General features: G+C 34.4%; 1 protein-coding gene across 2 annotated transcripts; it reads left to right on the top strand.

Annotated features, from left to right (window-relative positions):
- The first annotated feature begins 1,585 nt into the window (after nucleotides 1-1,585).
- On the top strand, nucleotides 1,586-17,855 carry PES1 (Esterase/lipase/thioesterase family protein). Of its 2 annotated transcripts, none has more exons than XM_059581178.2 (13): nucleotides 1,586-1,721; nucleotides 2,872-2,923; nucleotides 4,164-4,219; nucleotides 4,957-5,115; nucleotides 5,231-5,335; nucleotides 7,394-7,500; nucleotides 10,069-10,190; nucleotides 10,321-10,429; nucleotides 13,438-13,571; nucleotides 14,818-15,187; nucleotides 16,526-16,639; nucleotides 17,209-17,294; nucleotides 17,506-17,855. In XM_059581178.2, exons 1-13 carry the CDS (start codon nucleotides 1,703-1,705, stop codon nucleotides 17,804-17,806), a joined length of 1,734 nt encoding a protein of 577 aa, XP_059437161.1. In that variant the 5' UTR covers nucleotides 1,586-1,702; the 3' UTR covers nucleotides 17,807-17,855. The 2 variants fall into 2 exon arrangements, with proteins under 2 accessions (XP_059437161.1, XP_059437160.2); XM_059581177.2 differs by lacking the exon at nucleotides 1,586-1,721 and adding an exon at nucleotides 1,840-2,441.
- The last annotated feature ends 1,482 nt before the right edge of the window (nucleotides 17,856-19,337 follow it).

The raw sequence follows: 19,337 nt of genomic DNA, 5'->3' as shown, positions 1-19,337 counted from the left end.
AAAGGCTCAGAGGCCTTTCTGCAGGGCTTGGTTCTATCATGGTCTTGACATTATTGATATGTACATTTTTTGAGGTTTCCTTGAACTTTCTTAACAATCGAGCCTTAGAGGCCTGTCGATAGGTAAACCACGAGAATTTGAATTTGTGTTATAGGTCTGTAAGTATTTGACCCCTCTAAGAGCATTCCCAATTGAAGAGTCAAATGTTACTTTTATCTAGAATAACTCTTCAAATATTCAAAAAACCTCCCACATTGGATGAGCCAAAAATATATGTAAAATAGATATTTGATTAGAAGAGCTAAAAAAAAAGTTAAATGTAGCAGCACTTTTTAAGGGAGCCATTTTATTTTTTAGTGTTTCTCTCTCCTGCTTTATCTTTTTCTCAAATATTTTCTCACATTTTTTTAAGAAATATAGCTAATCGGATGTGGAGATACTTAAAAATTACTTAGCTCAACTAGATAAAAGTAAATTTTGAAGAGCTATTTTACATAAAAATATGGCTCTTCCATTGGGAATGCTCTAAGTCTCATGAAATTCTTACAAAAATAGGGTGCAATTTTAAAAATTAACTTTAAAAAAAAAAAAAAAAAGGGTTAATGTGTAGCATTTCACTTTGGTGGAGTTGAGTGGACGAGGTGTCCCACATCGTTAAAGCAAGGCTTTACATCTCTTTCACCCAATCGTGTAGAATACGGCCGTCTCCTTTTATTGCTTGTTGAGTTGGCTTTAACTTCTTTCTCGGAGGAGGAATTCTTCCAACTTTCCAAACCACGATATTGACTTGATACTCTTGCCATCGATTGCTATTCCAATCAATTTTGGACCGTTTGACCGCCTCAAATGAGTTTTCTAAAAGGTGGCAATTGCGGATGTGGACGCGAACTTTTAGATATTTGCATTTCGATTTTTATTATGCCGTTATGAAATATAGTTAAGGTAATGGCCTTTTGACCCTTTTCTTTTTTTTTTTTTTTTTTTTTAGTATAAAAAAAAAAAAACCATAAACATAACATTAAAAACTGGCCCTTACCAAATCCAAAACCATGTCACCAAAATGACGTTAGTATGGTGGATTTATTAACCATATCTGCGTATTCTAAAATTGTTATCTGCGTCCACATACGCAAATAGTTGTTCATCAAATTCCTATAAATTTTTACTCACGCAATATACCATAAATGCAGGCTTTTATCTTTTGGGATCACGATTTACCATAATTATCTATTTAAATTGCTAACAATTTAGAGAATACATGGGAGAAAATATAAATGAAACCCATTTGTTGGAATAGTTGGCCGGTCAAACAACATTTATTTGGACAGATAAGTCCATATAAAATCTCTTACAAATCAAATTGCTAGCAATTTGAAAAACTAGGAGAATTCAATCAGGATTTAGAGTAATTATCTGTGGGATAACTCATTTGAAAAAAGATACATAAAACCCATTTATCCCAGTAATTGGCCTGGCAATTCAACATTTATTTTGGCCCATATAGAATCTCTCTCCCAATGTGGTAATCAAATTGCTAGCAAGTTTGGAAAGTAGGAGAATTCAATCCTATCTTTTGAGCTCCAAACCCGGCGTCTAGTTCAAAACTGCGTTGGCCAAGAAGCTATGTCACGTATGTGGCCAATGCTCGACCAGAGAAAGCACAAACGGACAAGAAGGCACATCTCTCTGTCTCTGCCAAGAAATGCTCAGACCCACATGCGGTAACTCACTTGCACTGCCTAGCTAAATTCCAAAACCCAACTCTTCTAGAACTTTATTTTCATTCATATTCACTTTCTTATTTATTGCCTGAATTTATTTCTTGCCCATTAATGTTATACACATTTAATGTGGCATAATTTCTTTCCTTTTGGACACTACTAGTTGAGAGTGATTCAATTAACCAAAAATTTGTAGTTTATTTAAGGTGGGCTGAAGTGATTTTTCTTGAAAAGAGCTGAGCTTTTTTCAGCTGGTGAATCTTGAAACAGGGTCTAACTGTGCTGTGCTACTTGTAGTGGCCATGGCATCAGTTATTGGTTTCCGGGTGTTGTCCTTTTTTGGGAGAAACTTGGAGAATAAGTGTCTGAGTCGAGTGCAAGTGAGGAGTTTAGGTGGTGATGATTCCTCGGTGTTGTCCTCAGATTCAGTTGTGGTGAATGGAGCTTCTATAGGTAGGGAGAGAGAGGGAGCTGGGACTTTAATTGAACAAGGAAATGGGCGGTTGAGGACTAAAGTTGAGGAGAAGAAGAGAGTAGAAGATAATGTTTTGGAAACTTTGGAACCGTTGTGGGATGATGGGTATGGGACTGAGACTGTGAGAGATTACTTTGATATGGCCAAGGACATTGTTAAGCCTGATGGGGGGCCACCGCGGTGGTTCTGTCCTGTTTCTTGCGGAAGTCCTTTGAAGGATTCTCCGGTTCTTCTGTTTTTGGCTGGTAATGGATGGCTGATTAATTCAGAGATGGTTTTTGATTTTGTTGAGTTCTTTGTGTTTAAGAGATACTTGTAGATGGATAGAAGTTTCAACACCTCATGGGTGCAAACAATCTCTTGGGGCTACATCCCTGGTGAAAAGCCAGCTATTTAACCAGTTCCGTGTAGGAAAACTTCCGAGGGTGCGGTGCACAGAACCGGGGTTTACTTTATAGGGATAGGTCCGAAGGGCCCTGCCTTGGAGAGGTTCCTTGACATAAAAAAAAAAAAAAAAAAACTTGTAGATGGATAGATTTTGAGGAACATGTTTCTTAAGTTCTCAGGAAATGATTTTTTTTGTTTGGTGGGTTAAATCTTATAGAGATATAAGTGTCGATTTTTGAAATTTTACATTGAAGGAAGCTAATGGTTTTTTGGTATTGATGCATGCAGGGATGGATGGTACTGGGTTGGGACTTGTTTTGCACCATAAAGCTCTTGGGAAGTAAGTTATATTAACCTTATCTCTATGGTAAATTTGAATGCTTCTATGGTTGTTTGGTTTGACTCCTTGTAAATTGATTATATTAAATGGTGACAATAATTGTTATTTTAAACTTTCTTAGCCAGTAATTTGAAATGCATTCCCTTCGCATAGCAAACCTGGGAAATTTATTGGTCTTTTCTGAAATGATGATCCTATTCTATTTTGAAATAACCTAATCCCATTTTCTAGTTTATGGGGTTGTTTACTGTTACAGTTCATTTCTGAAAGGTTTAGCTTTTAAATCTCCACCCATTTCCCTTAGGGAATTGAAGAGAAATCTTTCTCAAAGTTTCTTTTTTCTCATGGAGAGTAGTAATTTACAACCACCCATTTTTTTAATCATCTTCCATGGTTTTGAAAGAAAGCTCCAACCATTTTCTTGTGACAGTTAAACCCTAGGAGATTCAAACTAAAGATTGAATGGAGACCAATAGACTTGTTCGCAATCAGGCATGGTAGACAGCTCAACCCTGTCTCGTAGCTAGTGTTAAGTCTCTTAAGATTGTTCCCATTGTGTGCAGATTAAGTTCTTTTAGTTTGCCATAAAAAAAAAAAAAAAAGAAGAAGAAGAAATTGAACTAGTACAATAGGTGTCAATCTTATGCCAATGGTCTGTAGCTCAAATGTCATTTACACCGCTTATTAAGTAATGGGGTGGTGGAGAGAGTTCACGAATTCTAGTCCAAGTATGCATGAGTTAACCAAGCCAAAAGAAAAAAAAATGTCAATCTTCTAGGGTCAGGTTCTAGTTAAAAGTTTAAAATTTTGATAGAAAACGGGAGAGAATTTTCAAGTTAAAAGTTTAAAATTTTGAATCAATGGTATGGCATTCCAACAAGATTGGACTTGGGGTTGATACAACACTTCAAAAAAATAAAAGAGCTGTTTTTTACCACCACGTCTGTCTAGTTGTATGACAATTTATTAAATAGCATTACTCATGTCAAAATAGAAACAAAAGGGAAATTCGTATGCTTGTGCTACAATGCTGGCCTATTTTTTTTTTTTTTTTTTTTTTTAATTCCTGTGTTTTATGTCCACTGTGTGTTTGTCTTCAGTAATCGTTATAGAAAGTTATCTTTTCCTATGAGTTTCTTCTCCTGATGAGGATAATATGAAGCTACTTGAATTCGTGTTTTAGTGATGTGGTTTTTGGATTAGTTATGAGCAACAGTTTCTAATGCACTTTGCAATGCAGGGCATTTGAAGTTCGGTGTTTGCATATTCCTGTTCATGATCGAACACCATTTGAAGGTATTAATTATATATATATATATATATATATATATATATATATATATATATATGAATTGAATAATAAATAACATCCAATTGATATGAAATTTGGCATACACTATAAGCATTGAGAGAACAAGTGATCTACAAAGTATTGATCTAATATAAAATTATTAAGAGTGTTAGTTTACCAAAAGTTGTTACTTAATAATTTTATATTAGATCAATACTTTGTAGATCACTTGTTCTCTCAATGCTTATAGTGTATGCCAAATTTCATATCAATTGGATGTTTTTTATTATTCAATTCATAACTTCATTTCATTTAGTGTATTTTCAAAACAGAAAAAAATTAAAATTTTGAACATTTATTAAAATGGAATAACATTAACCAAAAGTTACACTAGATGTAACTTGAAATTAACCATATATATAGATATATTTGTTTGTTTATCGATATCAAAATTTCTTTTTAAAGCTTTTTATGAAGTTCAATAGTGTTAGGTCCATAGTTGTATTTACAAATTCAATAGACAACAACACATGTATGATCTCTTGCCAAACCAAATTAGGGTTGCATCTCCCTAGTCAATCGATTATTTTCTACTGTAGATTTTTTATAGTACTATGCTTTAGTAGATCATTTCAGAAATTTATTTTATGGTGATTAATAGTTTCTCCACGAAGAATGTGTCGTATCCTTTGATTCATATTGTATCAAAATTTATAGTTCATTCAAATTTAATTTTGTGAAGGACTGGTGAAACTTGTTGAAGAAACTGTCAGGCTTGAGCATGCTACATCTCCAAATAAGCCGATTTATTTGGTGGGCGATTCCTTTGGAGGATGCCTAGCACTTGCCATTGCTTCTCGTAATCCTACCATTGACCTAGTTCTTATATTGTCCAATCCAGGTTAGATTCCTGATATGTGGTTCAGTTTTTTAAACATAGTAATCTTGGTATGTTTCCAGTTGATGATTAATTGTGATCCCCTGAGAAAGTCTGACATTTTGACATTTCATTTTAGCAACATCATTTGGCAGGTCTCAGCTACAACCCCTGTTCCCAATCTTGGAGGCTGTGCCTGATGGACTACATAGTGCAGTTCCCTATCTTCTTAGCTCAATCATGGGTACTGATCTCTTGCCTTCATGTCTAATTGTCACATACTTTCAACATGTGCAAAAATTGGATAATCATTGCTATTTAACAGATTTCGGTGTCTTCAATTGAATATCACATACTAATCATCTGTTACTATGGTCTATGATTTGACTCAGTGCTGCTATCGTGAGCATAGATGCTTGATGAGATATCAATTATTTTTCATCTTCCTGCTATCATGATCTTGAAAACTTAAATGTCTTAATCTGTCTCAGCATTCTTAACTCTGAATGGATCTTGAAACTGGTCTATAAGTCAACTAAAAAATCATGTTTGATCCTTACTTCCCTAATCCTTTGAATGGGTGGCAAATGCTCGTTTAGCTAGTGAATTTGCAGCCATGTTTTAGAACATAAAATATAATACTTGGTGGAAAATTTTAGACATACCTCCAGTTTTTTTTTGTTCAAGCTTGCTTTTGATTCAATACAAAAAAAATCCTAACCAAAATCTTAAAAATTCTAGCTAGAGAGAGGTATCTTCTAACTTATGCCTTTTTGCCTGTATTGATGGAATACAAACGCTCTTTATTTATAGGATAGGTTAGGGACCCTCAATTTACTTTCTTTATTCCTCCCATCAAGGAATAAAAATTTGATTCCAATTAAAAATTCATAAATAAGTTCCTTATTTGGAATAAATTACCAAATACCTTTAATTTAATTAAACCATACTAAATACATGTGGCATATGGGTCACACCTTAACTTTTTGGGAAACTTTCTTACATTCTCCCACTTAGTCCACATGACACATGGCACATGATTACTTTATGGTGTTAGGTACTTCAATATTGCTTTAACTTTATTTATTCCAACTTATTCATGGAATACTCCCACTCATGTAAGGAATACTACACGTGAATCATGGCCTTAAAACTAAGGCTATTAATTTTTGACACGACTCGCAAACTCAATATAAAATTATAGAGTTAGGGTTTGGCATAAACAGGTTGACCCACTTGCCCCGTTTATGAAATTATATATATATAATAAATACATGTTGAAACAGGTCAAACGGGTCATGTTTGGGTCGAAATAGGTCAAACAGGTTAAACATGTCGCGTTTTGGTCTAAATGGGTCAAATGGGTTGACTTGTTTGTGGCTTGTTTATTAAACAGGTCAAGCGGGTCGTGTTAGAGTTTAATGATCTAACTTGTTTAACTAAACTGGTCGTGTTCGGGTTTACCCTTATCGGGTTGACGGGTTGACTTGAACTTGACTCGCCAACCTGTTTTGCTAGCCCTACTTAGGGAAAAATTGCAAAAGCGATGAAAGTTCAGAAGAATTAAGTGAAATTTTCCCTTTAATTTGTTTCTAACAAGAAGTTGCAACTTGCTAGCCTTACTTACAGGTGAGAGGTTACTCAAATGGGGTTATAAGGGTGAGGTTAAGTGTTGTTTCAGCCATTCTCAACTGGAAACTCGTGATCATATTTTCTTTGAATGCAGCTTTAGTTCGAGAGTTTGGAAATATTGCATGATTCGTTGTAGAATTGATATGCCTCCTGTGATTTGGGATGAGCTTGTGCAGCTTGGATGCAATAAGTGGGGAAAGAACTCTCTTAAGTGCTTGATATGTCAATTGGTTATTGGTTCTGTTGTTTATAATCTCTGGCGTACTAGAAATGAACTTAGACATGATGGTGTTCCAAAAACTGAAGAGCAGCTACTGAAGCAGATTTTCTGGGAAATCAGGGCTAGAATTGCTGTAAAAAGAGGTTTTCCTAGAACTAGGGACAACCTTTTGTTGTGTTCATTGTGGAACTTGCCTTCTGCCATCCTCTGTAATGTTGGCTTGTAGTGTAGTTGCTGGTTTGTAGGTTTTTGTTTTCCCCTGTTTTTGCTTTGTAAGGGGTTGTATTTGTGTTTTAGTGTTGCTCTGTTTTGAGCTTTGGTTTTAATGAAATGCTTATTCATCAAAAAAACAAAAAAAAGTTGCAACTTGCAGTCCCAAATTTATTTTGATTTGTGATATCAAGAGAAAAAATCAATGACATACCTTTTTCTATTTTTATGACAATTCAGGTGATCCAATGAAGATGGCAATGGTCAACATCGAAAGCAGGCTTCCACCTAGACAAAGATTTGAACAGTTGTCCCACGGACTCACTGCATTGCTTCCATACCTTTCTGTAAGGAATGCTTGCATTAATCTTGCTTTTCCGTGTTTAATAGGTTATTTTCTGTTCTTCTGCTTAAAATTTCCATCTTATTCACTAGTTTTGCATATTTTTTTACTATTTTTCTGTTTTGGTTTAGTTGTGGGGCTTTTTGTTGCCACGTATGGGAGTCTTTTTTTCTGAGAACTTATGGAAGTTTCTGTGATGATTTGCTGACTTATGGCTACAAAAATCTTGTATTTTCTGTACTAGTTTATTTTTCTCTTTGCTTAATTATAAATCATTACGAGATATTTTTTGTAAAAAAAGTAGGTTTATAAAAAAAAGGGAAAAAAAAAAAAAACATTTTACCCCTCCAGTGTTTAAAAATTGGCAATGTACCCCAGCCAAGTTTCTAAAATTTTCAATGAAGCTACTATGTTAATAATTTATGTTTTTTCTTACGGAAATTATTGAAAATACGTAATTGCCCCAATGTTTTTTATTTTTTATTTTTATTTTTTAAAAGAAACAAAAAACCAAAAAAAAAAAAGGGGTGGCCGTAGCCAACCATGGACAATTTGGGGGTGGCTTGGCCACGCCCATCTGGCTGGATTGTGGGTGGAGAGCCACCCCAAATGGTTTGGGGTGGTTTGGTCACTCCCAAAGGTCAAATGGGGGTGGCCAAAACTACCCCCTGAGCCACTCCCACAGCCCATTGGGGTGGTTCGGCCACCTCCAAAGGGCCAAATGGGAGTGGTGGAAACCACCCCCACACCGAGCCACCCCCACGTCCTATGGAGATGGTTCGGCCATCTCCAAAGGGCCGCTATGGACACCCTCTTTTTTATTTTATTTTATTTTTTTTAAATGGGGCATTTTTGGAATTCAAACACTTGTACATGGGGCAATTTTGGAAAGTTTTGCACCGAAAAACTCACGTGCGGCGCACTTGAGCCATTTCCCATCAAATAAGACAACAATGGCTAACAGACTGGCTTAATTGAAAATTTTAGAAACTTGGTTGGGCTACATTGCTAATTTTTAAACATTTGAGGTAAGATTGAAAAAGAGGTGAAGCTTCAGAGGGGTAAAATGTATTTTTCCCAAAAAATACCTTTTATAGGTTCACACTTGACAAATCACCATTTATTGGGGAAATAGTCTTATGAAGGTATTGATTCCTAATTAATAATTATCCACAATTTTAAAATATTGTGATGTGATGCATTCATTTTGATTTGATGCGTCTCACTCGCATCAATAAAACTGTTCTAGTTTTGATCTCCTATATTGTAGATTTTAGCATTGCTAATAAACATACTAGGTTACAATTACAAAAAAGATGGTGGGTGTTGAATTTTGTTTTGTTTAGTCTAAGGTGATTCCTCATCCCTTTTTGTCATGTCTCAAAACCCAAACGGGCATAATGTATGCTAAAACATCAAGGCTCTGTTTGTTAATGTGTTTTGGAGGGTATTTTTTGTTTTTAGTTTGAAAAAATGTTTTGATATGACATAAATGTAAAAGTTGTTTATGTGTTTTTAGGAGTGTTTTGCGTTTGGATTGTCTACTAAAATTTTAGTTTTGAGAAGAGAAAACAAAAGACAACAAATTTTTTAACAAATGGAGCCTATCATCCTTTTAGTAACTTTTCTAAATATTGTATTAACATAATCAATGTAATATGCAACTTATGCCTTTAAATTTCTTTTAAGATATGAATCAAAGGCTCTATAAATAAACCTTAGCAACCTCAGGCTATTAAAAGCAACTTATCCATTTGTATATAAGCCATAAATGTAAAGTACGATTTATTATAAATATTTAAATCCTTTCGAGATATATTCCCTTATTAGCAGAATATAGGTCCAACACATTAAGCGTATGTACTCCAAATCCAATCTTCCATTAGAACAAACAACTAATATAACAAGCTACTAAATAAAGCTCCAAATTAATTATTATTCATCGAGAGTTAACCATACTACATGGAGTATCTCCAAACTATTTGTTTTTCATCAATCAGTTAGGCAATAGCTAATAATAAACCTCAACTCAAGGGACACCTGCTAGCTTTGACTCTGAAAAGTAATAAGAATAAGTATGAGTGAGCCAACGCCTTGTAGGTGGTATAGATGATGAGGTTTAGGAAAATGTAAGTTTCATGATCAAAATCATTTAGGACATAGAGTAATTGAAACAAGGCAACATTTGTTTTTTGACAAGTATTGGGCCTAAGGGGAGGGGAAAGAAAAGATTTAAGTGACTTCTACTTTATAAAGTGTGGTCCCAACTGATTGGCTATTGCCTAATTGATTGATTGAAACAAGGCGACATTAGATTAACATTTTATGAACTTCTTAAGATGTATTATGAGCCAATCTCCAAACCAAATTTATAATAAAATTTTATGGATGTGGGGGAGGGGGGGTGGATGGAGGGGGATGTGGAGGTGGGGGTGTTACACTTTTTGTTTAGAATCAATTTTTTTTTTTTTTTTTTTTTTTTTTCGTTAAGGAGTCCAATTAATATTTATGTGGTGTTAGTTCTATGCTCAGATGTCAATATGGATATTACTTTCCTCCATTTTGTTGTCAGGATCTTGCTGATATTATACCAAAGGACACACTTCTTTGGAAGCTGAAGCTTCTTAAATCAGCTGCTGCTTATGCTAATTCCCGTCTCCATGCTGTTAAAGCTGAAGTGCTTGTCCTGTCTAGGTTTATCCTCTCTCTAGAGTTTAATTAATTACTAGCTAGCTTTTTACTTGTATAAGATGTGGCATATAAGTTACTTTCAAATTGGTAAATCATAATGTAATTTTAAGGTTGTTGATATATTGCATTTTAGTGGCAAGGATAACATGCTTCCTAGTGGAGATGAAGCCCAACGACTTAAGAAATCATTACAAAATTGTGTTGTTCGTCACTTCAAGGACAATGGGCATACCCTTTTATTGGTTCGTATTCTATCATGGTGCTGCTGCTTATTTCTTTGTTAGCTCTCATCATTGCTTTCAAGTCAGTAAAGCTTTTGATGGCATCAAGATTTTCCATGAATATTGACTTTTTTAATACCCAGTCATATTGGTAAGTTATTTACTTCATTTGCCTTGATGTGTGATCACCCAAACAACCACGTATAATCCCAAGTCAACTAACTTCCATTTCCAACTCTACTGGGTTCAGTTTGTCTGTTTCAGTAATTCTTTCCCACACGGAATTGCTGGATACGCTTCAAAATTTATTGAATATGGTTCAATCTATTTATGACTCAAGAGCTCTTTATTGTATTTATATAACCAAAATATTTTGGCGAAAATTCTATCGATCAATTGATGTATTTGAGGAAAACATTTCTCTAGATTTAAGATTATTTATAAATTTTGGGGCAATTCCAAAATATTTGAATGTCATTGGATATTCTGTGTTCATTATATAATTTTGTTTTAGTCTTGTTCCACTTTGCTGAGGGGACCCAATTCACAAAACCTGATAAATTTAATGATTTGAGTACACTGCATAACCTTGAAGTATAGGCCAACAAAAAAATGTACCGTGTATAAACTGTTGTTGTTAGGTGTCAGTATGACTACCATCAAACATGATACCTATGACGCCATATGTTCAAAAACCAACAGTCCCAAAACCTCAATGGTTGTGTACTTTATGTTGGAAAACTGATGTAGACCAGTTTATAAGCAGAAGAGTCTTAGTAAAATGAACATATCTTATGATTCCAACATCGGATTAAAGCAATCCTGGTGGTGTTGGAAAGCTTATTTAAAGGGCTAGAAATTTGTATATTATGAAAATGATTCAATTTCAATGTTGACTAGGTCAAAACTGTTCATCAGTAGAAACACGCAAATATGTTTTTTGAAGTTCAATTGCTAGTTAAATCCTAGGTCGATCGATTGATCAAAGTGATGAGGTCTAGCAGTACAAATTCCCAAGACCTTCAATCAATAATTCAATCATAGTTCGTTTGATCAAGAATGCGATTTTTTTTTCTTCAATCGATTGAACTTGCTATAAGGGCTGTTTTGAAATTTTTCTTTTCAGGGATGCAACCCTATTTCTACTTAAGCTCAATAAGGACAACCTAGGCACCGGATTGATGTATTTTTCAGTTTTCTCAATAAGAAACACCCGGGGAATGATTTGTCTTCAATTTTCCTACAATTTCTTGATTTTTCTTGGATTTGTGGAAGAGTTATGAGTTATTGTGTTTGTAGATCAACTTTCCACTATGCCACGTTGCATCAATTGGTATCAGAACCTATGTGTGCTATATCAGTTGATATTAGAGCTCAGGTTCCTTTCCTACCATGGCGCGCAGAGAAGCACATGGAGTAAGACAGGCAACTATTGGTAATGTGTATGAACTCGATGAGACAACATGTGATGAGCAACTGATGAAATATTTGCAGCGAATGGAGCGATTTGAGCAGTTTGGCGATTGATTTGATGCACTATGGCTGATCAATTTGCCACTATGGCTGTTTCTAACAGTCGTTGCCGTCAACCAAGTAGTGTTTCATGGTGGAGGATGATGAAGAGTTCCAACTTGAAGAGGTATTAGAAGATCCTTTTCAATTTCAGTGGATTGGAATTCTTCACTAATCTATGATACCAATGTCAATGATGAAGATCTTGTAGAGGTAAGTTCTTTGTCATATGATTAAGAAGTTGACAAAAAATGGGATACACATCATGTATTTGATGAAATCCAAAGAGTGAAGTATCTTGGTTAGGTCTTGAGAAAATTAATTATGTTGAATTTTTTGGGGTTGAAAATTTTCTGTCATATTTTCCTGATCAAAATCTTGATGTTGGCTTTGGCATCTTGGAGGAGAATTTGATTTTATGTGGTCAAGAAGTAATTGATCATTTTTGAGAAATTTTTATGGAGGGTGAATTGAAGAAAATAAATAAAGGGCGTGTGAAGATTAATTTATCTCAAATTGGTGCGAAGAACTTCAAATCTACTATTCATAGTCATGTTGTGGTTAGTTGCAAGTTGTTTATCTTCCTGTTTGTTTTGTTATTGAGACGGGATGGAAGGGATTGATTGGACATGCAAAAGATCAAGGCAAAGAGGATTTGAATTCGAGGACGAATTCTCTCCAACTTGGGAAGAATGATCCATACCAGTTTACAAGCAGACCAGTCTTAGTAAAACGGATATATCTTGTGATTCCAACATCGGATGGAGGCAATCTTGGTGGTGTTAGAAAGCTTATTCAATGGGTTACAAATTGTATTTCATGAAAGTGTTGCAATTCCAACGCTTACTAGGTCAAAACTGTCTGTCAATAGAAATATAAAAATTTGTTTTAGGAAGTTTGATCACTAGTTCAATCGACCGAAGTGATGAGGTATGCTAGTACAAATTCCTGAGAGCTTTGATTGATAATTGGATTGTAGTTCATTCGATCAAGAATATGAAGTTTTTTTTGATTGATTGAACTTGCAAGAAAGGCTGTTTTAAAATTTTATTTTCAAGGATGCGACCCTACTTCTATTTAAGCTCAATAAGGACGGCCTTAGCTGCCAAAAGTTCATGTATTTTTCAGTTTCCTCAATAAGAAACACTCGTGGAGTGATTTTTCTTCAGTTTTCCCACAATTCCTTGATTTTTCTTGGATTTGTGGAAGAGTTGTGAGTCATTGTGATTTTAGATTCAGCTTCCTACTACGCGATGCTGCATCAAAAATCATTAGTCCCAAAACCTTTAGCTATTAGGAAGTGGGTTTACGGTGTACATCAAGCATTCACTAACACTTTATGTGGTCTTTTAATTGTATGTAGACTGTAAATTAATTATGTGTTCATCATGATAAACAACTTTATAATTGAATTGGTCTTGGCCTGTTATGCTTAATATTAGGCCACTAAAACATTTTTGCCTGCATTTTGTACCTTTTGGAATGCTTATGCACTTAATTTTCCTATTCTTTTGCAGGAAGATGGAATTTGTTTGATGACAATTATTAAGGGTACTACCAAATACCGTCGTTCAAGGAGGCGTGATTTTGTCTCTGATTTTCTCCCTCCTAGTACGGCAGAACTCAAATATCTCTGTGATCAAGTAATTGGGTAATATGTGGGAGCAACATTTTTTCCCTGCTCTCCTTGGTACAAGATTTGTGTGCATGCAACCCAAACAAGCCTGTGATGCATATTTGAGCATTAAATCTTAAGATTGAACTTAGGGTGAGGCTACTGGGAATATGATCCAGTTCAAGGGTGACTTACAGGCACATTGCACCATGATAAGTAAAACTGTATGATATCAATTAGTGAGAGTTAAGACTATGCTGTGCTGCAGCTAGGTAGAACACAGAATGGCATATGGCCACCCAATGTCCTTAAGATTCCTTTATATCATTTTACCCCTCAAAATTTTGCCACTAATTAGCGTATTCCCCAACATCCCCTTGCCAAAATGTGTAATGAAGTGTTTTTGAATTTCGGTCCCCATAAAATCTTTTTCTAGATGGGTTCTCTAGTTCTAAAGGATTAATCTGAAAAAAAACATGTTTCGAGTTTTGATGTCTGCCTTTCTTGAACTTAGGAACTGACCTATAAGATATTTATTGACATTATAGCCCATAAACTTTCTAACTATGTAAAATCCACATTTTTCTTCTCCTTTAATATGTTCGTATAGAATGTTGTGGCTATAAAAATCATGAACATGTTGACACTCAAAAGGCAGCAAAAAATTGTCAGATGAAATAGTACTTCCCAAACATGTCGTTGTTTTGCTTAGTGCATTCTATTAATATCATACCCGGCCTATGTGTTATCAATTGAATAAAAGAGTTTTAGGTCTTAGGCATAGAACAAGTTCTTTTGAGTCTCTTGTTCCTCCCTCATCTTGGTTGATTTATCCTGCTAAAAGGGAAACTAAAGTTTGAAGAGTAAAAGTAGCACATGCAAGATCTGGCATCTGTTTATTGTATTCATTCCCTCTTGTATGTCATTACCCCATGCTCAATTTTTATTTTTTTTTAATGTTTTTGTGAACAATTTGCTTCAATATGCTGATATGATCTCACACATTCATTAGAAAATATTAATGGACGAGAAAATTTTTTTGTCACTGAATCCATGTTTTGACCCAACCTTTTTCATAAACCCTATGGATTAGTTTTGAAGAATAAGAATCTTGGTCTAAACCCCTAATTGGCCAATCTGCAGCTTGGTTCTCCTAGTCCGTCTGATCTTGTTTGAACTTTGGTTGATCCTCAGCCTGAATCGGCCTTTTTAAGTTACATCCAATCAGATATCTTTGGCTATGTGAGGTTGAAGCTTGATATAACACTTGCATAAATGGCAGGTTTGTTCGTTCTGCCTCTGGTTCTGCAATGTTCTCAACTATGGAAGACGGAAAGATAGTGGAAGGTCTTGCTGGGGTTCCAAATGAAGGTCCTGTGTTATTAGTTGGTTATCATATGTTAATGGGACTTGAACTCGGTCCACTTGTTGAGCGATTTTTGATTGAGAAGAATACTATGGTTCGTGGTTTAGCGCATCCAACGTTATTTTCGAGGACATTCGAGGGTTCATCTTCAGAATTTTTTTTTGGTGATTGGGTGAAAGTGTTTGGTGGAGTTCCTGTCACAGCAAGCAATCTTTTCAAATTGCTTTCAACAAAATCATATGTGCTTCTTTATCCTGGTGGTGCACGTGAGGCTTTGCACTACAAGGTGTGTCAAGTTCCTTGTGTTCATTCCACCTACTTTTTTCCTGCAACTAAAAAACCTTACATTTTAACTATCATCTCTCATGCATTAAAATCTGCTTGATCATTATTTACTTTTCAAATGAGTATACCTGCACAGTTATAACAGTAGAAACTTACCTCCATTACTAACAGACTTAGTGGCATTGGTTGTGGCTATGTCTGTTTAGTTACTTTTGGATGTTGACATGCAATGCGAATCGCACGGGCATTTATTCCATTAGTTATGTTATAATTTGGTAGTAAACTCCTTATGCATACTCTGTTGTCGCCATGGTTCTGATTTTCACTTTAAATTGGATTCTGGGTAGCTCAAGAAGTGGAACTGATATGATGAGATTGAGGAATTACAGCATGAACTGAGTTCATCAAACAAAAGTTGGGGTCCTAATTAAACAATCTATATGTTGATCTTCACTAAACCGAAAATTATTATAAAGCTACAAGAAATTATTAGTACAGGAAATGCAAGTTTATGGAGATATTTGTATTTGTTGTAATTGTTGTGTCCCGCATTAGTAAAGTATAAAGAAAAAGACTAGTTAATATACCTAAGTGAATCCAAGCCTATTAGCTTAAACTTTTGGGCTAGAAGTGGTGTCCTAATATATATCAACTTACCCTTGAGCTTTTGAGTTAGAAGTGGTGTCCTAATATGTATATTAACTTACTTTTTATTGACTCCCTAAATGATTCTCTCCCTAATAATTGGTTTAAGAGTTGTGGTTAGTTTCTGCTGCTGCTAATATGAGTGTTTTGGTTTGACTCCGGTAAAAGAGTGTGTGACAGCTCTTGGTTTGCAAAGTACTCACATTTGAGGGGGAGTTGAGTCAATGTGGAAGAGATTCACAAGTGAGGGAGATATTTGTTGTAAGTACACTTGTGGGGTTGCACTCCACATTGATAAAATATAAAGAGAGTGAGTAATCAATATAAGAGAATCACAAATGAGGGAAAGATTTGTTGTGAGTACACTTGTGAGTGTTGTGTTATACATTGAAAATGTATAAAGAAAAATAGTATTGCTTAGGTCAAAGTAATTCATAAGTAATGCACCGTTCTGGAATGGTCACGAGAACTAGGCATAAACCATGCATGAGCCAGAACATTTCAATCGGTGAAAATTTCTGAAGTTCTGTTACATTGGCATATCCCCAAACCTTTACTCGTGTGCGTATTCTGTTATTAAGAGAGGATTACGAGGCGACTAGAGGCCCTCATTGCACTTTTGGTTTTTACTATGATTGTTTTGTATCTGTCTGAATTTTTTTGTTCCAAACTTATGGTGCTTCTATATTGTCAGGGAGAAGAATATAAGTTATTTTGGCCTGATCAGCAGGAATTTGTGAGAATGGCAGCACGGTTTGGGGCCACAATTGTACCATTTGGAGTTGTTGGAGAAGATGATATAGCAGAAGTAAGCTTGTGTTTTTGTTCTTACTAACAACTTCTATGATTTTAGTATAAGAGCCTTTTGATGGTGAAATATTACTTTTGTTTTGCATCTTATGTTTTACTATAGCTTCTCTATTATCCATTTTTCTCTCTTTTGTTCCTTCATTTTTACTTATAAATTTAGATAGATAATGTGCATTTAATGCTGTTGGAGAGTCCAAATTCTAGAGTATAGGCAATGGACTTGTTTGTGGCTCAATAATAGGAGGGAATTGGTTTCCATAGAGTTCTCACAAAGCAGAAAAGTTATACTCAGTGTGGTGAATAAGCAAGACCTGTGAGGTGCATGATCATGGACGAGATTGGCAAATTATTCAAATGCAAATTAGTTTCAACCTGTTACTTGAAGAAACCACACCATAGTACCATAATTCCTAGGGGAAGAAAAGTAACAAAAATATTGTTAATTCTAAAATCCATAAATTCCTTAATGATTCATTTAACCCTCGATTTCATTGTTCTTTTATTGAGCTTGATTTTGCTATTAATATTCTACTTCTTTGGGTTTGTGTTGTTGTTCGCATGTGAAAGTTTGTCCTTGATTACAACGACCTAATGAAAATCCCCGTGGTTAATGATCAGATCAGAGATGCTAATCGCAATGCAATAAGAGTGAGGTAATTACTCTGTGAGTGATAATGCTATTTAGTAGACTATTATATAACATGATTTTTACTACCATGTCATCCTAATCGTATGGCAGTGTTGTAGCAGTCTACTAAATAGCGTTTTATATAATTCCAAAAGCTAGAGATGCTAGCCACTTCTCTATTCTAGGAAATTGGATTCAAACTTTTGTATTGACAGAACAAAAGCTTGGATTTACAGGGATGAGTCAAGTGGGGAGGTTGCCAGCCAACGACTCTTTCTACCAGGAATCTTGCCCAAGATACCTGGGCGCTTCTACTATTTGTTTGGGAAGCCCATAGAAACAAAGGGAAAGGAAGAGATCCTGAAGGACAAAGAAGTTGCAAAGCAATTGTACTTGCAGGTAAAATCTGAGGTTGAAAGCAATATTGCATTCTTGCTTAAGAAGAGGGAGGAGGATCCTTATAGGAGTGTTATTGATAGAACATTATACAAGGCAATGCATGCTCCTTCACATGAAGTTCCAGCATTTAAGCCTTAAAAATATATTTTATTGATCAGAGGTACAGTGAAGGAGGTTTATGTACAAAGTCAAGTATTTTATTTTTTTCAATAAAATGGAATCAGTGATGGCTAAATAATATAATAATTATTTTAAAAAAATTGGAGACACAAAATTATTAAGCAAATTTTTCTATTCAAGTTTTGTTATTATATCATTTTGTTTTCTTATTTTAACATGGTCGTTTAACTCTGTTAAAAGGATTGACTGTTCAGTTATTAATTTTTGAGTCGAACTTGATGTTATGTTTACAGAAAGGTTTTTTTTTTTTTTTTTTTTTTTTTTTTTTTTTTTTTTTTTTAAAAAAAAACTTACAAATCAAATAAATACACTTTGTGATGCATGGTTTGCTAAAATAAAAATTAGAGGTGATTGAAACTTGGAATAATGGTGCAGTAAATATATAACATTTGTAAAAATAGATGAAAGTGTGGAATAAGTAAAGAGTAAGATGAAAGATTGATAGAGTATGAGAGTAATAATTATGAAAAAAAAAAAGGCAAAGTAATTAAAAGATAAAAAGAGTTATACGTGAAGTAGAAAATTAGAGATAAAAATTTATTCACTATGAGCTATTAGGTAGATTTTTTGGAAATGCGATATTAAGTTGCTTTAAATAATTAAGTTGCATTTAACCTTATTTCACATTCTCTTGATCTTTGTTCAATTTCATCTTGATGTTCTTTTGATCTTAATTAATTATTTTGCCATCACTAAAAAAAAAAAAATTATTAAGCTTATAATGAAGGTAGATTTAAAGAAGGTATAGAATAAAGGGATGAGAGGTATGAGATGTCATATGAGTAATATTAGCATTTTCAATTGAGCAGATTTGGAAATTTGTTTGGGTGTAATTCTCGACGTATGTGAAGAAGAAGTTAGCAATGATATTTAGTAGACTACTTTTCGACTATTATGCAACCAGGGACGAACCCAGGTTTCAATTTGGAGAGGGACGAAGGGCCAAAATTTTTTTGGGGAGAGATCAGTTAGCAATAAAAACATTAAATTTTTTTTTTTTTTTTTTTTTTACTTTAATTTTTGTTTTCTTGTGATTTTTTTTGGGGTGTGGGGGACCAGGGCCACTCCCGGCCCCTCCTAAGTCCGTCATTGCATACAACTGAGACGCGTATTGAACTGATGATTGATTTTCACTACTATATTGCTAAATTGTATGGTGATTGTATAATATTTTACTAAATATACTTTTGCTATTAATAGTAGCAAAAATAGTTGAAAAAGAAAAAATAATAATAATAATAATGAGATATAAAAGCGAGGAGATTATTATGCCAATGAATTTTCACCTCCATAAACATTGGTGAAAGATGAGATATACATTCCTAAAGGATCCATACAACTTATCAATAAAAAATAAAAATAAAAATAAAAAACTTACTAAAAATTATATTACGTACTATAGATGTCATAGGGGAAGGATCGTGCACCAATTTGATCAAGAAAAAAAAAAAAAATAAAATAAAAAAGACAAGAAAAACAGACAATCCAT

This window comes from Corylus avellana, chromosome 1 (genome assembly GCF_965113065.1).
Source record: "Corylus avellana chromosome 1, dhCorAvel1.hap1.2, whole genome shotgun sequence".
In the NCBI taxonomy this organism is placed as follows: domain Eukaryota; kingdom Viridiplantae; phylum Streptophyta; class Magnoliopsida; order Fagales; family Betulaceae; genus Corylus; species Corylus avellana.
Note: the sequence above shows the minus strand (reverse complement) of the source record. Positions and strands in the feature narration are given on the sequence as shown.